Below are 22,438 nucleotides of genomic sequence, written 5' to 3' on the forward strand. Positions count from 1 at the left end.
TCGACGTGATCCGCAGGAAATAATTTGGCCGAACGTCATCATCGAATCACGAATAGAACAACCGGGAAATTGGCAGCTTCGTTGGCCGCGAATAATGGGCATGCCTCGTTGCTGATTTTCCTGTATACCTTCTGTATCTGTGATTACTCGTAACGGAATCTCTGCTTGACGTATCGAGCCGAAGATAGTCGGTCGTTTGATCCAATTAAGGATATACATCGTCGGTGTACACGCTGTTGCCCGAGACCTATGCCGTTGCTCGCTGGTCCTATTCCTCCCCTGCTGTGTTTCTATCAGAGGCTACTCGAATATCTCTTGCCAGGGACCCGAAGCAATCCCCTCTACTCTCTCTCTCTCTCTCTCTCTCTTTGATAATTACCGACGCAGATCCCTATTCACGCCACCCCCACGGCGCATCGATCTATTAACGTGTCACCGGTTGCCTCTGCTTGCAAGGTGACAGGAAGCTGGATGCTGGGCGAGCTGATTATTAGCAGTCGTTGCCATCGCATCGGCACGGGATAATGTATGACGAGGGTGACGGGGATAGATAGGATGGCTGTTTGTCATCCTTCATTGATTTCGAACGTTTCTACTATTGTTTAGCTCATTCGGTAAAGAGGGGACACGTTGAAGCTTAAATTATTAAGGATACGTATCGAGTTATTTATAATTAATAATGGAGATAACGTTTGATCGCTTGTAATATGGCTGAACAGCGTGCATATGCTAACCTAATCTAACCTAACCATTTTTATTATCAGAGAAGTGTATTTACACAGGTTGTGTACATCTCGGGCAATATAATTATGACAATACCCACTAAAATTCTACCTAACTCAACTCTAACTTAGGATGAAAATATAACATTAGTAATACTGATAGGCGATATAATGGAAAAGATTTGCCCATTACCGATAACACACCCATTTCTCCATCAAAGTCCATCGTCCAGCAGCAGAGCTTTAAGATAGATGGTTAAGGAAGGTTAAAATAGTTGCAACCAGAGGAGACTTGGTTCTAGAGACGTGGAATTAGTATGCGGCCGCTGTCACGTCCCCCTCGACGACGACGACGACGACGACGACGACGACGACGACGACGAAGCTTTCGTACACCTTTCGCCCAACCCTGGACCAGGCCAGACTAGACCGTTAATTTTCCATCCCGTGACTCCAATCAATCTTACGGCCCGTCACCGGCTCTCCCTTATGGGAATGCCCTCGTCGTCTCACCTCTGGCTTTGATACGTCATCGTTTCCGCCCCGTTCTCCCCGTATTCTCGTCATTCCGCCGCGATTTCTGACACTCTGACGGAGAATCGGCTAAATATCCTTGGACGCATCGTTTGTCTAAGATGACACGCTCACGGAAACGAATTTCAGTCGTCTTCCTTCGTGAAAATGTCAGTGGATAAGAAGTGGATGGGTAGTGGATCGCCAGCGGATGGGCAGCGGAACGCCAGCGGATCGAAAGTTCCAGCATGATTCCTCCACTTCCCAAGCCATTCGTTTTCCCCTCTGTTATAGAAGCAGCCTCTTGCTCGACACGTATTAATACGTTCACGTGGCTGGAAATAACTTGTCAATTTCCATATCGACTGGTTAATTCTTCACCTTAATCTACCATCGATCTTCCTTGATGGCTCTGCCACCTAGTTTGCTACACGTCTCACCTTTGACCTCCATATACCATCGGGCGACCTGAATTTTCTCGTGTTCTCGTCGCTTTTATTACAACACCGTATTGATCGATCAAACGTTAAACACGTTTTGTCACGCTGTTTGCATACGTTTGACGAAATTCGATTAACCACCAGAAAAAGGTCGAACTTCATACGAAAGCTTTTCCATATATTTTGATAAAAGTTTATATAATACAATTTTTGATTAATAACAGCAGTAGCCTCAGGTCATTCGCCTCTTTCTTCCTCCGATAAATTAAACGAAACCATGTCGCACGTAACAGAAGTGAAGTTATCTCTTTTCCGACTTTCCCGTGAATTATCTTCGCGTGTCCCACGATATTCAAGAACTTGCCAAAGTTCAAGCAACTCTTTCCAACCCCTGCATACTTGCCAGATTGGATAGTAATTACCTCGAAGGTAGAAGGTTATTCGGGACGATTTCATAATAGCCAGCTGTTCTTCGATCGAATAAAAATTTCTTCAAATTATGGAATATTCCATGCAAGCTTTCGGCAATTACGAATTATCGTCGCAGAGTTTCTGACAAATTTCTCATAGGATTTCATGAATTACAACTTTCTCTCGCTGTAACTTTCACCTGTGCATCTGAGATTCCTCTTCCATGGAAAATTCTCGTTTCGAACTTGGTTCTCTAGGAAAGATCCACGAAAACTTCGAATGTGAAAGAGAAACTTGGTGGTTGTTATACTAGCAACAATTGCCAAAGAAAATTCTCAAGTTCCTTAATTAACCTTTTAACTGCGGATACTTTTAGCACAGCTGACCGCTCTAATTTTAAATTGTATTACTGAAGTGATATTCTATTTTAAAACATTTTTTTTATTGTATTTATTTTATTTTTATTTTAGTAGTATATAAACCACAGTCGCTATTTGATATTAGCAAAAAATAACATGTTGTTTATATACCACACCCGCCTCTGGCTATAATTTTAGTATGTGGTTTATAAACCACACCCGCAGTTAAAGTATTAAGCAGATAAAAATCAATGATTTCTGAAGAAGATTCAATTGATCGAACTTTTAAAAGCTACAGGGTGTTAATTTGAAAAGCAATTGATTCCGCGAAGCAAAGAATAATTATGGATCTCTTTATCCGGAGATTTTAAACACAATGGAAGAAACGAGTCTGGGATAAGAAAATTAATTACGTTTGAGAAAGTTGAGTAACTGCATCGATCGCTGAAGAAACTTGTTTCGTTTAAACCCCAATGGTCAACTTTTAAACACTGTTTCGTTCATTTTTTAAATCATTTTACGTTTGAAAAAATATTACTTTTTGATAAAGAACCACGTTCTATTATTTTTATAGCATTCTGATAGTCAGAATGATATATTCTTGCTTCTTCAAAGTTTTCTAAAAGAGATTACTTCCCTTTAATGAGAAGCAATTGAATACGTCTTCATAAAGCTCATTAAATCTGGGTCAGTAAAACTCTATGCAAATTGAGATTATTAGTCTACAGCTCATTGATAAAGGCCCATTCAGCTGAATAACAAGAGTTATAATTGCAAGGAGGTCTAAATGGGGATGCAGCCCTGGGCCCTACTTTCCAAGGGACTCCAAAATAAGCTTTCCATTTACTATGGTAAGAAATTCCAAACTTTGAAATCCACTATAATTTTGCAAATTCCGGATCCAATTGATGACTTTCCATTTAATAATTTTTTATAATGATAATGAAATGAAATGAAATTTTTTTGTACTGTTGCCCCATTTCTTTATGACTGTTATTTTATTTTATTTAGAATAAATACTAATTATTGAACCAAGTCTATCAACCATATTTCTGGGATTCCGGAAAACTTGATCCGATCGTGAATTGCAGTGCAAAAATTTTACAGCTTATTTAAAGAATACACAGAAATTTTTCAATCGAAATACGAACGAGGTGTTGATAATGCAGCAGAAGTTGGCGAGGAAAGGATAGAATAGAGAAAAAAGATTTAGTGAAGCCAGTGCTGGTCCAATTGGCACCGAAGTAGCTCGACGAATGGAAATATGTCTGTCGTACGGTAGGTAATACGATTAAAGGGGGTGGAGAAGCGGCCATTAAAAAGAAGATTCTCCACGGGGGAGAAAATATTTCCATAAGATCCTCGAAGGAGTCTTGGAGAGACCGACAATGGGGCTTACCATTCAATGGATCCTCTGGGTCTACCGAAAATCGAAATCCGTTTTTGTTTATTCGCCCCGAATCGACTTTCCACTTCTATTTTTTAATCAGCCTTATTCTTAATAGTATTATTTCGAGAATATTTATTTCGCAAATGAAGCGAAATCAATGTTAATCTGTCCAGAAGATTTTAATAAAATCTTCCCGCTGGTTCATTAAAAGTCGAGGTGTTATTACATCTGCTTCAATTAAAACTCACTTGGAAAACTTTCTTCTTTCTCCGATCAGAATTTCGTTTAAATAAGAATGAATCTTTCATTTTATATTCAAAATTTAAATAGTGTCTGTTAATGGTAGCTAATATGAAAGAAGTATAAAAGACTAAAAAGAGAGTGATAGAAAATAAAACAAAGAAGAAAGGTGATGGAAGATCGGGGAGCGAGAGAAAAGCGAAGAAATCACTTGTATAATTCATAGTACCACCCCGAGTGGTCCACCCACGTTTCACTGGGTACCCCCTGGCAGCGGTGGGGTCACCAAGGTATTCCGTAGCTCTGCAGCATCTCAATGCTGACCGACCGGCAGATTAGCCCCAGGAAATTGCCAAACTTCTCGTCTCTTTGGCAGAAAAGTCGATTTCAAAAGTCGTTGCTCAAGCTGCTGGTAACCCCCTGAAGACTTTCAGTTGGCCCACGATGACCCACCAGAAATTGTCTCTCAAATTAATGCGCCGTGAGATCATCTCCATTCTCCTCCACTTTCACCCTGTTTCTTCGCAAACTTGTAGCTTATTTTCTTTTTTCTTGCCTCCAGTTTCCTCGCAAGAATATCGAATTCACCCCCCTTACGAGACAATAGCTCGCTGAATTTACGAGCTGTGTACGTCAGTGGGTGGTTTATCGGCTTGTACCGATGCACCGAGCTACGGGCTTGTAAATAGCTAGCGCTTTCTGGAACGGTTGTTCCGACGATGCACCGAGTCTCTTCGGGTATTACTTGAATTGATCTTTATTGAGCCATCCAGACGGATGCTTCCGGTATACCTTTGTCCTTCCACTTTGCGCTTTGGAGGAATAGAAATATTCCATCGAAGCGTCTGCGTCAATTTACATTAATTCTATGAGTAGAAAAAACACAGGTGCTCGTACATTTTGCGGTGGACCAACAAGGTTGCCTTGAGAACGAGATATTTAACGAATTTACTTTCCGCCGCACTAACGAAGGCAGTGTTCGTGGTCCGCAATTAATTCAAACGCGAGGAAGCGTGCACCTATTAAAAAAAGTACCCAGTGTAATTTGCACGCTAAACACACGAAAAACCGGCCGAAGAAAGGAACAGTCGTGCCGGATGAAAAGTACATGCACATTCTTTAAAACATATATTCGAATACTCCTTGAAAAATTCGAGAGTTAATTAAAAAGGAAGAGTATCGTTCTTCCGGCAGAATGAAAATTTCGTTCTAAGCTTTAATTAAAGCTTAAATCCGATTTCTCCTAATCGGGATCAATTCGAACGACAGTTTTCCCAATTAGCGACACGCTGTCCCCTATAAACGATTCATCGTTAAAGCCAGGGAAACTTCTGAAAGAGGCGAGTAATTAATTTACTACGCAATCCTCTTTGGTATTCCAAATCAATTCATCAGTATGATCTTGAAATGAGGGTTGAAACGCGTATAATAAAGGCGGTAACGAATTAAAAAGCTTCCTAGATATGTAGAGGAAAAGGTAATAGATAATGTATCTCCATCGTGATTTTACATATTACAATAAAAACAACTAGCGCAACGAGATCCTTTTTATAAATGCGTACCACCGAAACCAAAACCACTCAACTGTAACGTACTCAGTACATTTTAGTCAAATATTTAAAGTTTAAGTTACGAATCAGATTTTAAAGGAGGTCACATTACCATCCTTTCCTCTAATAAACTGAACGTCCATAATACGGAAGCGACGAATTCCACGGGGTGTATAATAAAGTAAATAATTAAATAATACGGTCGGAGGAGTGAAAGTTTGGAAAACCGTTTTCGCCGCAGAAACTTTCGTCCCGTGCTGTTAGTTAGAACAAATTTTTACACTTCCACGGAGTTCTGTACAAAAGAGGATAGCCCCGACGTCATCGTCCCTGTCTGGCAAGTTTGCGGCAAGTCCTGATCAATTCGTAATTAAAGCCCCGTGGCCGGGAACTTCGATATCGTGCCGCGAAAGAGCCGCCGGGGAGGAAGCTGTTTGCGCCGCGCATCGCGGCAAAGAATTCATTAGCGGGATCCTCCTGCCGGAATGAAAATCTCGGTCGAAACTTCCGGTAAATTTCTAAAACGACCGATAACCGCCCCGTGTTTTCCTTCGATTAATCGAAAGCCTCCCCCTCCGCGAGATCGACTGAATAATTCTATCGCGACGCGCGTTAAATTATTTGAAAACGAGCTCGGAAAAAGTTCAGCACGAACGCGAGTGCGTTTCCCACGATGTCACCTTTCAATTAGCATAATTATTGCGCGTAATTAATACCCATTATACACCGCGAATACGTACCTATTAGGATGTTCGTATCAGTACATCAAACGAAACACTCCTTGACGATGGATCTCGATTTCAACTGATTAGGGTATTGTTTCCATCCACCTCGTTCGCTGATCAATATTATAAGTGACATTAATCGTGTCGACCGTTTGTGTGATTCCTCTGTGCGAATACGGGCTATAAACGCGACTAGAAATGGAAACAGAATACGAAATTTTTAATAACGAAGAATTATTTCTTTAATATCAAATGATGAGATTAAATCCATAGAGGGTTGATTCATTCTTCTTCTATTCCGAATTAATAAACCGTCTCGTCAGGACAAAGACAAACGGATGAATTCGCGATGGGAACCGAACACGTACCGAGTTTTTGATCTTTTTCATAACGTTCAGAAAACAATTCCTGAAACGTCAATTAAATCCGGAGAGAAGCTATGAAATTTTGTCCTAAAACAAAAAAAGGCTCTACGTTCAAAGGGGATTATTTCTAACTCAAAATAATGTGAAACGAAAGTAAAAGAAAAGTTTCGAAGAATCGCAGAAGCAACCCCTAGCAGGTGAAGTTTCCAGCATCCTCGAAACGCAACTTCGCACAATTAATCAGAAGAAAAACGAGGCAGATGAATAAACGTCATAAATGCTTATAGAAAGGCTGCGTAACGACCGACAATTAAATTCTCGTCTGAATTGGGGGGGAGGGTAAAGAGGAAAAAGTGTTGCATTATGTATAGGAAGCTCCAAGTCTGAGGAAAACCGGATGAAGACGAAGAAGAAGAAGAAGAAGAAGAAGCGAACACCCGAATGAATACGATATTGTTGCTACCCACGGAACGCCAGCAACTTTTGTCCCTTCACCCTGTACCACCCCTTTCTTCCTACCCGACCCACCTACCTTCCGACAACCCTCACAAATAGCAGTTTGACTCGACTATGGAATAAATTAGCCGTGCTCCAGCTTTTCCATCGTACGATGGAAAGGGATGGTTGTGCATCAGAAGAAAAAAGAAAGCGAGGGATCACCCTTGTGAGGGAGTGGAACGGTTGCTTATCAAGAAACAGGGGTACTTTGGCCCTTAGGCGATCCTTAATAATAAATTCATATCTCTACGACCTCCTGTTCTATGTCCAACCCCTTCTCCATCTGTTCATCCCCCACCAAGATCGAGCAAACTTACCCTTGGCCATGGCAGAAGCAACCCCGACGATCTCACCCCTCGGTCAGACTACAAATCTCTTTTTTATGCCGCTTAATAAAACTCGTCTGACATATCTCTGACTTCTACCACTTAATTTCGGCTCCCTCCACTCGAACCTTTCCGCTTTGTCTTTTTCTATTCTTCCTTTTACCTTCCTTCCGAGTTTCGTCCCTTTTTCTTGTATCGTTCGAGTCTTTTGGGACCACCCTGGACCACCGCGAGGTTATTTTACTCGGGAACGAATTCGAATTCCTTTTGAGTCCTGGTATCTCTTTGTACTGGTATGTTGCGAGCAGCTGCATCGATCTAAACGAGAAACCGAGGACGGATGTTGCAGGGTAGAATTTTGATAATGAAAAAAAGAGAATTGAACGAACAAATCATTCGATTAAAAAAAAAAAAAAAGAATCGGAGAGTTTGAAATTTGGAATAATCAAGAACGGTGTTTGGAGAAGTTAGGAATAATACCTTTATCCCCCTTTGTTCCATGAAAGCAACCAATTAGTAAGTAATATTCGTGTCCAGGAGCAAAAACTCTCTGAGCTATTGTGTGACTTTTTAAAAATCTCGCCAATTAGAAAGCAATTTTCCCCGGGAACACGCTGAGAATTTCCCTCTGGTATAACAGACCACTATATTTACCCCCATTTTATTCCACCCTTTCTTCGTGGCAAGTTATTTTTGCGTATTCACACTGGACGCTTTCATAATAAATATCTCGTCTTAAAATCTCTTTAAAATTTTCTCACCACTTTTACATAAGCATCTCATGCTTTTAACGAATTATCGTTAAAAGCCGTTTAATTTTTCTTCATTCAGAACAAGTGTACAATGACAGAAATCGTTGAATTAAGTCTTGAGAACGGAACAGTTAAATCACTCCTTTCTATTCAATTAAAGGACTAATTACCCCAGTGTACTAATTACTTCTCCAACTAAGCCTATTGCTCGGTAAGGTCAATATGAAACAGATCAATATTGGAAACAACAATAGCTCGTATAGCGATTCGATCGACATTGTTTCAGTGCGAACAACGGTAACGTTTGATCACCAGGAAAGGCGTACTGTCTTTGACAAGTAACTCGACATTGGCAACACCAGTCAGGAATGTACATACCTAACTAACTGGTTAGTTTGAAGCATCATCGATGTAACGACAATTTTGTATCATTACGTGACGTGTCGGAGAGCAGAAATTAACCGATCGCCGAAAGCTGTGCTGAATAATTAAACGCGTTTGATTTCCACTGGCAAAGGGGACTAATAACTAATAATTTTACAAATTTTGGATCCTATTTCCGTTGCAAAACAAATCCTGCCTTTTTAATTTTTACATATCATCATTATATGATAATCATTTAATGATTTTTCGTCATTTTATAATTAAAAAAATTCCAAACATTGAAATCCACTATAATTTTGTAAATTTTCGACTCAACTGTTATTTGAAACTGTTTAAATCATTAAATTATTAAAATATGTATCTCTTCGATATTTGTCCTAAAATATTATTCAGTTTCATTTAGAATAAATTTCAATTTTTGAACAAAGTATATTAACCAAAAGAACCCTCAATGATTTGAGAGCCTCGGGACCCAGAAATCTTAATTTGATCCTGTCTGAAACTGGCGAAATGATTATTTGGATAAATTTTAATTTTCTAATTAAAAAATCGCGTAATCTCGGTCGAAACATTCTCTAACGTGTTAATCAGTAATCGTGGAGGAATCCCGGCAATTTTCGTCGGATTTTATGAGCCTTTTTCTTGCCGGTAGCCTTTTATGCTAAACGCTTGGTTCATTTGAATGTCGCTAATGCGAAAAACCGATGCATACTAATAGAGACCGCTTTCGCCCCCCCTTCCTTCTCACCCTTCGCGTCTCGGGCACATCGAAATCACCCTGGCTAGTTTCCGTGCACGTGTTCGTAGCCGGGTTGCACGCGAGTTTACACAGTGGCCGGCTATTTCTCCGCCGGCTCTTTATGTCATATGCATACATTAAACTCGATGCACGGAAGAAGATGTCCGGTTAAATTGAAGGTATCTGGATGTTTGCACGATTTTCCGGGTGAATCGTCAGCTTTTATCAGATTGACACCAAAAATAAATGAAATACACTTACTGTATAAGCGGATGGTGCCATCAGTCTCACCACGGGGATTTTTAGCTACACATTTGTAGCTTCCGTAGTCTTCTTCCTGAAAAATTTAATTATTTGATATTTCGATTAGTGTATTTAGATTTGAAAAATAGCATCATTTAGGCAGACAGAAAAATCAGAAAGATTACAAATGTAACAATCGCGAAAACAAATACCGGAAACCGGCAAGCTGTTAATGCGCATATTTCTTGTTCCACTTTTTTCCAAGGACCGGAAACACGGAGGAAGATAGAGAATTGGTGCGGGACTTATTCTCGATGGTTGAACGTACAGGAAAAAACAAGTGACAAGGGAAAAAATTAAACAGTGTAACGAGGTTATCTTCCTGTGAGCTTGCTTCCTTCCCCAAGCGCAATGATACACAATTCTCTGTTTTATCTACACGTTGCATTTTTATTTTTAAAACAAATCCATTTCTAATCAAGGCACAAAAAAATAGAATAAATAATTCTCAATTAATGAGGTCAAGAAGCAATTATAAAGCGTGCAAGGAAGATAATGAAAAATATTTCTAGTTGGAAGAACACAGGAGGATATTTGCATAAAGAAAAAAAACCGCAACGAGATATGTGAAAATTACCGACTTACCTGGAGATCGTATATAGTGAGGGTCATGTGCGTTTTATAAGAAGGTTTCTCCGGTGTTGAGGTAGCTTTATACTTGCTACTTTCATGAATCATCACGCCATCTTCTCTGGTCCAGTAATTCAAAGAAGTCGGATGGGCCTCGGTGTGGCATTCCAACGTGACGGCGTAACCCAAGGGTGCGCCGACCAATTGATGCGGTATCCAGAGCATAGGGGGAACTGCAACGAGAAAAGTGATTGATTGGCTCATAAATGTTCCAATTACTAGCGATACAAGCAGTGAACACCGATCGATAACTGCTCCTCGTCTATAAATCTCGGCCAATGTTTGGCGAACACACGCCTCGCCGGTTCTACAAAGCGATGATAGGCTCAATCGAAATATTTGTTTACCCATCGAATAAGTGGGCTAATATATCTGTTTCGTAAAATAACTAAAATACACAGTGTCAAAATTTCTATCCTTTTTTAATATTCCATTTTTAACCTATGAGAGTTTTTATTTAACTTTTTAACGGGGGGATGACGAATTAACTCGTCACAATACCTTTGACAGAATGCATTTTTGGTGAATTAGATTCTCAGATAAAAGGTTAAAAATTTAACGGTGGAAGGGCGCTCGCTTAAATATAAATTCACGAAGAAATAACTTACGAAAGAAACTTAATTTTGAACAGTTTCCGTTCCATAGTTTTCCTCCGGCAAACTCTTTTCCTCCTAACGAGCGCTAAATAATCTCGCGAGTTTTGATTTACGTCCTCGATGTCGGCCCAATTAAGCGCAAATTACAGTCAAGATGCTCGATTAAAGACAAGCAGGCGAAACAACGGCGCTTTAAAAGCCGCGTTTCGTTTCAAAACAACTGTGCACCTTCGTCGTGAACGTGGCTTGCTACCGCGTAAAGAATGAAGACGAATGCCAGCGATATTTTATGGAAATTCGATAAAGTTCCTTGAATTAAAGGAACAAAAGGAAGAGGGCAATATTTTTTTACTGCTTTACAACCCCTCGCGTGATCGATTGGTGTTTCGAATAGCATACGATCAGCGGAAAATCTGTATGTGTCGCAAGAACGAATTAAATCGCAGCTGTGGAAAATTGAATCTTAAATAAACAAAAAAAAATTCTAGTTAAAAATCTAGGTCACTTCTGGAACGATAAATGACTGTAATTACGTGTGAAAATTTTCAATATTTTTTAACTGCAAAATGTAACACCGAACATTGGATATTGTAAAGGAAAAATATCTGATTTTATTATCGACCCTATAAGAAGAGCGATGCAGAAGCACGTAGATAGTAAGGAGCTTTAAAATTTAAATAAAGATTCTCCGTCGAATGGTTTCAGGAAGCAACTTTCACCCTTCTCATTCCAGGGGGAATTACATGGGCTCCCTATCTCGTTGCCTCCAACAGCGACCAGGAAGCTTGATTTTCTTGATCCTTTAAGATTCTTCCGAACATGTTTTATTTAGAGACCGTGAAAGCTTATCTTTGATGTCGAGAGATACATGGTAAATTATTTATGTTATTAGACATATTTTAATTTCCTTGCGTCACCTCTTAAACGTTTCGTTTTAATTGAATCTCTCAATAAAGATAAAGTAATAAAATTTATTCATACCAATGAAAAGGTGCTGATGGCGTGAAAACAAATATCACAATTTAAACGAGAGCGTATTCGACACAGGGAATGGAAGTGGAAAAAAAGGAAGAAGAAAAGTGATACAGCGTGGCAAGTGGATGTAAATTACCTGAAAATTTAAATAAACATCCTCCTTGAATTGCTTCGCAGAACAAAGTGCATTCCTTTGAACCCTCTTCCTTTTTATCTCACCGCTTCCATTGATTTTCTCCACTCTGTTAAAATTGCTTTCATTTTCCACTGTCTTCGAACGCTAAACAAGTGTCTAACACACTTCTTTTTTCAGAAATACCGTATTCGTTATATATGTGCAAAACAGGATACATCCTTCGCAGTTTGTGTCAATGAATTTAATAGTCAAATGCCGGCGCTCTAGTTCCACTAGATTTCCCGGAAATTTGTTTTCGCGATGCTTCTGTTTGTTGAATGAAACTGAAACACGAGTATATCCGAGGAACAACGCGTTTCCACTATATATTTTGCGAGAAAATGTGGAAATATCCAAACGTTCTCCGATCCGATATAAATTGGATAAACTCCCCTCGTAGATCTCCTCTCAGATTTCTTTTTCCATAGATTTTTGTCACGCGATGGAGAGTTTATTTTATGCATCATTTGTTTTTATTGGTATTGGGTTAAAATGTAACGAATAATATTTAGAGGTACACGGATACCCGAGCCGTGGCCGGGTCCCGAGGATAGTTCAAGTTCCAAGCTGATATTCGGCTCCCGAAATTGCGGGTACTCGAAGAAATTTTCGAGTAGCCACACGTCCCTAGTTAAAATGCAACGTATAACATTCCTTCAGGCAATCAAGGTAAGTAACGAGTGGGTTCGCAGAAGTCCAAACGAGATTATTTGAAAAAGAAGAGGCACAGATTAAACACGAATTTCGTGTTCCAGCTTTCAGGAATTGTTCACACGAACGTATTATCCAAGGCAATTCCCAAGATATTCAAACGATCTCACGTGTAAATATAGAGAACGATGTAGCGAAACGTGTTCTTCCTTTATCCTCAATTAGAGATGCCTTTGCTACGAGATTTTAATCCCTACAGTTTCCACTATCATCCCCTTTCAACCTCTCCCCCTTTTTTTGTCCGATCTTGTTTCACCAATCGAATATTGCGAAGAGCTTTTTTACCCCGACAACAGAGAAGAGATCTGTAACCGGTGATAATTCAAGGTATTCCACGAATGTAACGTACGGCCAGCGTGTTCCGGTTTTCAATGGTAGAGAAAACAAAGTTTACCGAACGAGTCCACATCGGTTTCATCTGGTGGCTTCTTTGAGCTGGAACCCCAGTAAATAAGGACTCGATTAAATTCTACTCTACCCATCGACTGTTCCTGTGGAATGACCATGAGATTCTCCATCCTCCACTGTTCTCGAAGGGAATGTTCTTTGCCACCTCTTTCCAAGAATTCATACAGAAATCAATTGAACTGAATTTATTTTATTAAATCTAATTATGTAGATAATTGAAGGTCAGAAAATATAAGAGCAATTGCCTTGAAATGAAAATGCGATAGAATTGCATTAAAATTTAATCATTAAATCAATGTATATGGTGACATCCTCGATGAAAATCCAATCCCTTTTAATAGTGCTATTTCAGTTTAGTGGTAACAGTCCATTGTTAGCCTTTATTATTTCTACTTACAATTAGTCATTCAATTTTAGCGTTTTATTTATGGAACTGTCTGGAAAATAAATTATATAATTATATAAGTATTTATTCTTTACCGGACAGACGAATTTTAATAGCCGAGTTGCAATTTATTTGATAATCAATAGTCGCATCCTCCCTTGAACATTGATTCAGTGATATAATAGAAATAAACGCCTCGTCGCAGTTTTCATTGACCTATACTACTGATTTTCAAACACGTTTCACTATTTTTAATTATTCACGACAGAAAAGTATTTCAAAATAGCACTTGTGATTCATGGATATTCCTAATACAAAATGGCTGGTGTTTTGTTGAAACAAAAAAAAAAAAAAAAAATGAAAAACATTTGTTTTTGTAAACATAACCAGAAAACGACATGGTTGGGGATTGCTAGGATCATCAAGGAAGCTGCCTGATTTTCCGGGACATCCTTGCGAGAGTGTTCTAGCACGTAATACAGGCTCGTGAATTACTTTGGATTCCAGGGGAAGCTTTCCACCTCTTGCTCCATCGTTTCTACAGCATCCCGGGTTTCCCGATGCCGGCCGACGAGGGAGGCGCTGTCTTCGGATAGCGCAAAGGATATCCGACACCTTCTTAAAATGCAAAACATTCCGTCTGAGAGTGAGAAGGGAGGAGAAAGGTTCAGCGAGCTAGCTGAAGAGGGGTGGAGGGTTTCTGATGCCTTGGATCCTTATTGCAAGGACGAGGCTTGGTATACGAAACCTTTCGACGGGCGTTACCGCTTCGATGTTCCACACCCTGACGTCCACCCTCTTCAACAACCCCCTTATTTTATCCTGTCTCTCGCATACGATACCGAAAAAGAAGAAACGAATCAAGCTATGCAGCTGTTTGCGCTGTTTTCTCCTAGCTACACAATCGAAACCTGATTTTTTTCCTTCTTTTTTCTTATTTATTTTTATTCAATTCACGGCAATTCTATAATTCTGCAAGAGGTAAATATATTTCATAATTCTCACATAGTTTCAACTTTGTTCTTGCTTCGTAGCTTTAATTAGTATTCAACCGCGAACAGTTACACAATATTAAATTGACGTGCAACTAATGGAAACGCATTTTCTCGGCGCGCAAATCACGCTGACGACAAAAAGAATAATTGCTAAACATTCTGCGTGCCAAGGGAAACGTTCCAAGCAACACAGACCGCAACATCTCCTGGCAAGTCGTTATACAACGAAATTAACCCCCGAACCGGCAGCCCCATAAAATTTGCGGTCGGTATAATTCGTACTTATGTACTCAGCTAGTCTCGTAAATTTTCCTTTAGATTTTATGAAAACACCAAATATTTGTAAGTAGTAAAGGATATTCTGATGATCCTCCATGATTATTAGGAGTATGCGGAAAATTGGGGTTGACTTCGGGGCGGAAATTTCTGTTTGGGGTTCGGGTAGGTTCCTGAAAGCCAGCACATAAATTTGCTCGGGTACCCGCACACCCCTAACAATTATCAAACTGATTATGTATTTATATATCATAAATTGAATTCGGTTTATAGAGAGATAATTTCATAATACTGATTATCAAAACATTTGTTGACACGAATAACTTATTTAATCAAACCGATTATGGATGAGTAAATATACCTAATTATCTGTCAAATGTAAAATAACAAATTAATGGTAGAGGAATGAATACAATTTACCCAAAATATTTTTGAAAGTACATTTAATAAAAATCAAGTAATTTCCTAAAATTACTCTGTCAGAGGCGTTTATAAACAAAGAAGAGCTCTTTTCACTTAATTGGATTTCACTCGTCACGTATTATGCTAAACGTATTACGCGTCTGCTGTTTCAGCGACGATATATCAGCGGCATAATTACTAGCGAAATATCCTTCCATCGATGCTAAATTTCTTCCCGTGACTATTTTGTTCGCATCCGGAATTCATTGCACGCAATTGATTACCGTGCCACGCGATAAACTGTCGCGTCCACGATAGATCTGTATTCGCAGTGTATAAACAGAAACTTTCGTTAATACGATTCGCGATAAATGGGAGTACAGAGGATTGCGTGGGCGTAATACGCGGCGGTATACTCTATGGATAATGTCGATTAAATTTTCGGCAATTACGTTGTTCAGTTTCGCTCACGCACACCCACGTGCTGCGAAATCCACGTTTATACGAACAGTTTGCAAACCTGTTTTGGTCAACGGAGTTAAATGCTTCGAGGTTGATTCGCGTGTCTCCGCTAACTTTCTGCGTATACATAGTTTCCCGCCTTCAAGTGAATTCGCAGTCAGGATTCCGGTGCACCAAAACGGAGTTTCAAACTTCGATACAAAGCTTTCGAGTATAATAAAAATCAAACGAATTTGCAAATTTTACGGAATTGATAGAAGGACACAGAGTGTATACCTATATCGTTGGAGGATTCACGCGTCATGTACGAAACAGTTGCCGTGAAGAAGAGCGCAGTAACGGGAAACGGATGTTGATCCAGTGGCGAACGGGGATCGAGGGTAAGTGCATTATCGCGCGACGCCTCTGATGCATTCCCACGGGAATCGGGCACGACCCCGAGGGAAGCCGTAATTCGCGGACTTTAGGAAAAGTAGCTATTTCGTGAATCCGAGGGCGACCGTTACGAGCATATACGGGAAATCGCGGGTATTTGCTCGATCAGATTGTCTGGCGCGGACAGAAACAGCGGCCATTACGTTTAACGAGATGGACGTCGGGGAACGATAAGCAAACAGCTGTTTAGCAACTGTGCGATAACGGCATTATCGTTGACCTTGCCCTTTACTTAATACCTTCCTCCGCAAATGGTCCATCTCGAAAGAACTCTGATCATTTTTGTGATCCAATGGATTTACCGACTAGAGATTTCCGAAATTTAAGGAACCGTGCTGTTCGGGACGAACTTTAAAATAATTCCCGACCCGATTCGATTATCGGGAACCGGATATTTTCGGGTGCTCGCAAACCTTTATTAAATGAAATGTAACGATGAACGGGTAAAACAGCGTTGCATAGGGTCAACTGCATTAACCGGCGTGAAGGTGGTTCGCGAGAGAACGCGTGGAAAGCGCTATCAGCCGAAACACATTTTCCACGTGCGACTGCCCGCCATTTTTCACGGTTCGTTAGCCGGGAAATCGATTTATCACGGCTCGCAGGGAAACCGGCTCGTCGGTTTTCGAACACCCGGTTAGTCTCGCTTCTTTTCCACTTTATTAGCCCTCCTCTCCTCCTCTCTCTGCCCCTGTTGCTCGCGATCGCTCGAATTACCACGGCTCGTCTTGTGATTTCTAACGAGAGTCGTCTGTCTCTGATTAGGAGTACCTTGAACTTTTCAAGGGCTGAACCGGAAGGAAAAGAAAATTGACGTTAATGCACCCTGAGTACCTTCTACCGATTAGCTTCGACGATTCGCTCGAAAGAAGACTTCCGTTTTCTTCGAATCACACTGATTATGATTATTTTCCATGAAAGATAAAATAAAATTAAAATATCTAAAATCAATAATTTTGATTATATCATATGAGATTCTTCGATAGTGAAATTTCTTCGAACAATTACACTTGCCGCGCTTCTTGACCCGTCGCCATTCAGTGGATCGTAAGGGTACGATTCTCGGCGCAATTTAACGCTCCGTTGGAAGCGTGCCGAACGCGTGGTCCTCTCGCGCGATCAGGCGTGAACCTCGTTTTCAGGGCTTGGAATTCAGCATCCGGTAATGCGTGCTCTAAGACCGGGTCTTAACCGTCTCGGGTTTGGATCCTGCTTCGATTTACGGTAATTCGGTTGGTATTCCTTCCCTCGGATGTCAAACGATCCTTGAATAGAGCGGGAGAAGTCGAAAGGACGAGGAGAGGGTGGAAGAGGATTGACGATGAAGTGTGACCCTCCAAAGCTATAGAAATCTGAGCTTTGCATACCTCAGAATCATTTTGACCCCGCTCAACAATAATATAAAATCAAATTTACAGCGCATCGTGTAAATAATAGAACGTTTTCTAGACGTGTTCATTATCCCTAACACGTCACTTGGAGAGGAGTTTGATCCTTCCGGTACATATTATTCCGTCTTGCTGAGATTGATGCGTAGAGACGCGTTCCGGTAGCAAGTTGCCGCCAGCTGTCGTTACTAATCGTAAGACAGTTTGTACCAGTCAAGTTTCATCGCGGAGTTAAGTTAGTTTGGTCGGAGCTGCCTGTTGGTGTTTCCTCGACACGTGGCAAATTGTGATCCCGATCCTACCGAAATCATTCATTCATACAATTTAATCCGTGGAACGTAGATTTTGTTTCTCATCGGATACCTATTCTTCTGCTCAACATTTCTCACGTTTCTTATCCTTTCTCTAGCGTCGACCCTCGTCCCTTTCGTTTCTCTCTTAAAGACACATTTCCTCCTTTGGGATCAGACATTTTCTCGGCTCGAGTCCCGAGGAAATCCCCGAGGATTCGCTCTTTAGGTACCTTTTCGTTAACTCCGTTAAGGTGTTTCCATCTCTCTCCACCATGATCGAGGAAAAATGGAGTAAAGGAGAAGTCTAATCGATCCTCCTCGAGCTACCGGTCCGATTCGTTTCGTTCTCTTTGGTTCACCACGCGACTCCATGCTAATATCACCGAGGATCCATCGTCCCTTTTACTCTCGATCTGGTTCATTTTTCTTTGAAGAAACGAACCACGTGTCCTTTGATCCTCGCACAACCCCGAGGCCAACCGGCCGTCAAGTTCAAACTGAAACGACGGGATTACGCGACAGACTATCTTACCCCCGAGTGCTTTCCAAAGGGAGACTGCGTACCTTGAAGAGACCGCAAACTTGCCTATCTTTCTGAAGGACTTTCTCGAGGATGACTTTGAGACAGGCCGGGTAATGGGCTGCGCCGCACCGCGTCGCCTCGCTTCGAGTAGTCCTTCGCTTTCTTTCGAGATGATTGAAACACGCTCGTTTATGTTTTCACAAAATTGTCTCTTCGAGATCGGCTAGACGAATTTTAATGACATTAAGGGATCATTACGCTAATTTTTCAATCTAAAAATTTAAAAGAGACGAAAAATCGTGTCGAACAGGAAACGGTAAAAGGGACAGAAGTTCGTGGCCGGAATCGCGAGGGATGAAGGACAATGGAAAGGGAAAAATCGAAACGAGGAGAGGAAAGGGTGGCTCGAAGCGAGAGAAACTCATTTCGGTACACAGTAGGTGCTTCTGCGGAGAAACGATTACCCAAGAACCAGAAAGAATGATGAAGAAGAGAGACGTATAGAAAAATAGAAAAACTGAGAAAGAGAGAGACTGAAAGAGAGGAGATCAGGTTGCAGTAAAGCGAGGTGAGTCAGAAGAGAGGCATTGTCGCATTAACATTCCTTTCGTGTGAAGAGGGTGCACAGAGGGAGGGTAGAGCGGTTAGGGTGGGATTTGATTATGGAGGGTTGCTAGTAGCCCTCCGGGACGGCTGGGATTAGGGGGTAGCGACACTGGGGAAGGGGTTCAGCAGAGATAGAAATAGGGGGAGGATACGGGAATTAAACTGTGTCTTCCCTTCGATCTGTAAGTCCACGAAAAAAAGGGGGTGAAATAAAAATTTGCAATCGCAAAAAAATTGTAGACACCATAAAAGAAGAATAACATCCACTCTAATCATAATAAAAGTAACACAGTGCAACGGAGTGCATTAGTATGCAACGAAAGTAGAGATAGTGAGCTTCGAAAAATGGGATGTTAATTTGTTAGATTACTCTGGGACAGTGAGAAAGCATGCCTTTAAGTGTCCTCCAGCTCTCGGCAAACGGTGCTATTTGTAACTGGAACTCTACTTCTGAGGAATACAGTAATTCAGTGATACAATGGAAATCCGGTGCGTCGTCGCACCTTTCGTTGACCTATACTACTGATTTCCAGATATTCTACTGTTTCTAATTATTCATGACAGAAAAGTATCTCAAAATATCACTTGTGATACATCAATTTAAAGCTTAAAATCTAAGGAAAATTACTATATGAACGTTTTATGGATATGATTACTGATATTCAGAAATTGGATAATCTATTCGAATCTCCCTAACAACTGGATTGAAGAAGTACGAAATGAATTTAGATTAATTAAAAATTGCACGAAAATATTTTTAAATAAACCCTCTTCTAAGAGGGGTAATAACAAAACTTGCCATGGATTTTGGTATTTCATTGGTAATATTTGTCCATGAAAGCTCGTTATTACACAGCTGACATTCTTCGAAAAGCAGATGGAACGTCAATCACGAGGAACGCGTTGAATCAGCGACAGTTTATGCGAAGGCCTGGCTTACACGTACGAGCAAACTTTCATCCAGGAAATTGGAAGATAGACATCTGTCGACGGTGACCATTGTACGCGCCGATTGGATTTTCAGCCTTAAAACGCTTCGCGAATTAAACCGTGTCCCGGATCTTTCGTCGCTGATAAATCCGTGACTCTGCCAGAATGTACATTCGTTATCAGGAAAATCGATCGGATTACCATTAAACATGCGCCTACGTGTTATCATTTTTTTTTGCGTATGCTCTATTTTCTCAAAAAATCACAAAATCATTTGCTATCAAATTTCGGATTAAATCCATCAATTCGTCTCTGACAGCATTCGAACCAAAATTAATTTTCTTCGTTCGAATTTTAATATAAAACATCCTTGATATCTTTTATTTTCCGGTGCAGCCATTTGCATCCGCTGGAAAATTTCCATTAAACCGATTAAGCCACCCTCTGAACGTAACGGTTTTCATCGTTCTAATCGCGGCGGGGTTGAAATGGAGAAAATTTCAAACGATTTGGCTAACGCAACCATAAAAGCAGGGGTAGGCGTATATCGGGGCGAGGAAATGGACAAATTGGGGCGATCATTCGAGGGGTCGGGGGAGACGGTGTAATACATTTCGGAAATTGCAGATGATACCCTCTCGTACCGACGGTGACCACGCGTTGCATTTCGCTCGTCGAACCTAACCGGACGATTCGAACGACAAATCGTCCCTGTTCTCGCTTCCTACATATATGCTCTTCGAATACGTCGGATTCCAACGAGTCGAACGATGCCGCTCGTTAACCGATATGCGAGTTTTCGTGCGGTCAAAACAACCCTTGTTACCGAGAAACGCGCAAGATAAAATATTTACGGCGGAATTTTGTAGCAACTAATGAGAACCAGAGGGATGATTTGTAACGCGTAATCGGTTGAAACGGAAACCGGTTCAATTACGGCGATACCATGCTCCAAAACACCATGATACTGCAAACGCACATATTGCCGCATCTCTATTGATAATTCGCATATCAGACTACTCGCACGAAATAACTCAGGCTACTATCAATCCTGGCAAACGCATAATTGGTGTATCGCGTTTGGCTCGATTATACCATTCCAAAAATTAAACATTCCTAGTCAGGAGATATGCGAACGTGGACGGAAAGCACAATACGCAGTGAAAATAATAATGGTCAGTTATTAAAACGACGAAACGTAACAATAACGCTGAAGATTCAACAGTAATACCAGCGCGAAGTCGAGCAATAATTCTTTTGTTGATATTCCAATTTCCACCGCATTGGTTTAGCAAGCTGTTCCCATTTTCTTTGTGGATTTTAATAAAATGCTCCGCGTAGTCGGCGTACCTCTGAATTGATTCTGTTTCACTTTTTTTTTCTTTTTTTCATTTTTCGTGCCTCCACGTGCGATAATTGAATCGATCAACAATGCACCATTATCAGTGGAAAACAGTAACGTGATTATTGAGCAATAATTGGAGAAGTTAATTGATTTTCAGCGAATGATTGTGATAAAAAGCGCGACGAAATGGAACAAAAATTCACCTACAGATAGAAATTCAGAATTTTATGAAATTGTTATTAATTAAATTATTTTATAGAATAATTCTGATTCTATGTTCGCAATGTAAGGTGGGAAAGGGTTGAAATGAAAAATCATTTTATCCAACGGGTAATACTGGTCCGCTGTTTGCGAGCTCTAAAGATTTCGTGGACGGTAAAACGACACGAAATACAGGAAGCCGTGCACGACCAGGAATTTCGTATTCGACGGCGGTCGTGGTATAAAGTCATAAGGGTGTAGGGACACGAATATAACTGTTTATATGCATATGCCTCTGCCAGGCTTTCTCGTTACGTAAGCATATTGCGTAGCAGCCCGGGCCCTTTGGATAAAAAGAAGCCCGAAAGAGGAGCCGGAACGGCTCCTTAAAATGAAGTACTTTTCTCAGAAAAACGCGTTCCTCCTTCGAGAAAGAAAAAAGTCTGGAAGATTGCCTTGCTCCTGCTTGATCGTCTTGCAATCAACTCTTTATAATTTGATATCAGTTGTTAAATTCCAAAACTTTTGTTATTTTTTATGAAGCTCGAATTTCGTTCAGTTCCAACGCATTTGTTGTGGAAATAGTTAAATATAAATGAATTGAATTACCATCACTTATTCACCGTCATCAAACGGTGGCATAAACAATTCATCAGTCGTATTAAAGTTTTACGAATAAACTGATTATGATACAAAATCAGAGATTGAATTTATATGTAGGGTGAGTCGCTTAACTCGATCACCAGAATTGTCTCTGTTATTTATCGCAATAATAATTTTTTTTTGTAACCTAAAGATTTTTATAAATTTTAAGATCAACTCTAATTTCGTAACACTGATTGATAATGAAATTATTCATTTTTTACTAATTTTATATCGTTATCTTTTACTCGATAATTAAAATATTTTCCCGTATCTTATGTCTAGCAGTGTCTAAACTTTTAAATTTGATTTTTACGATACGACCTTAAGATGGTCAAATTAA

At 40.3% G+C, this 22,438-nt stretch overlaps 1 protein-coding gene across 2 annotated transcripts in view; it reads right to left on the reverse strand.

Annotated features, from left to right (window-relative positions):
- Positions 1–22,438, reverse strand: part of LOC117600482 (lachesin) — a 134,706-nt gene that overhangs the window by 16,129 nt on the left and 96,139 nt on the right. For both annotated transcript variants that reach the window (XM_076692758.1, XM_034315986.2), the window contains exons 6-7: positions 10,303–10,520; positions 9,676–9,751 (exon numbers count right to left, since the gene is read on the reverse strand). In XM_076692758.1, coding sequence (XP_076548873.1) covers positions 9,676–9,751; positions 10,303–10,520 — 294 coding nt within the window. The remainder of the gene's footprint in view (positions 1–9,675; positions 9,752–10,302; positions 10,521–22,438) is intronic.

This window comes from Osmia lignaria, chromosome 15 (assembly GCF_051020975.1).
Source record: "Osmia lignaria lignaria isolate PbOS001 chromosome 15, iyOsmLign1, whole genome shotgun sequence".
NCBI lineage: Eukaryota > Metazoa > Arthropoda > Insecta > Hymenoptera > Megachilidae > Osmia > Osmia lignaria.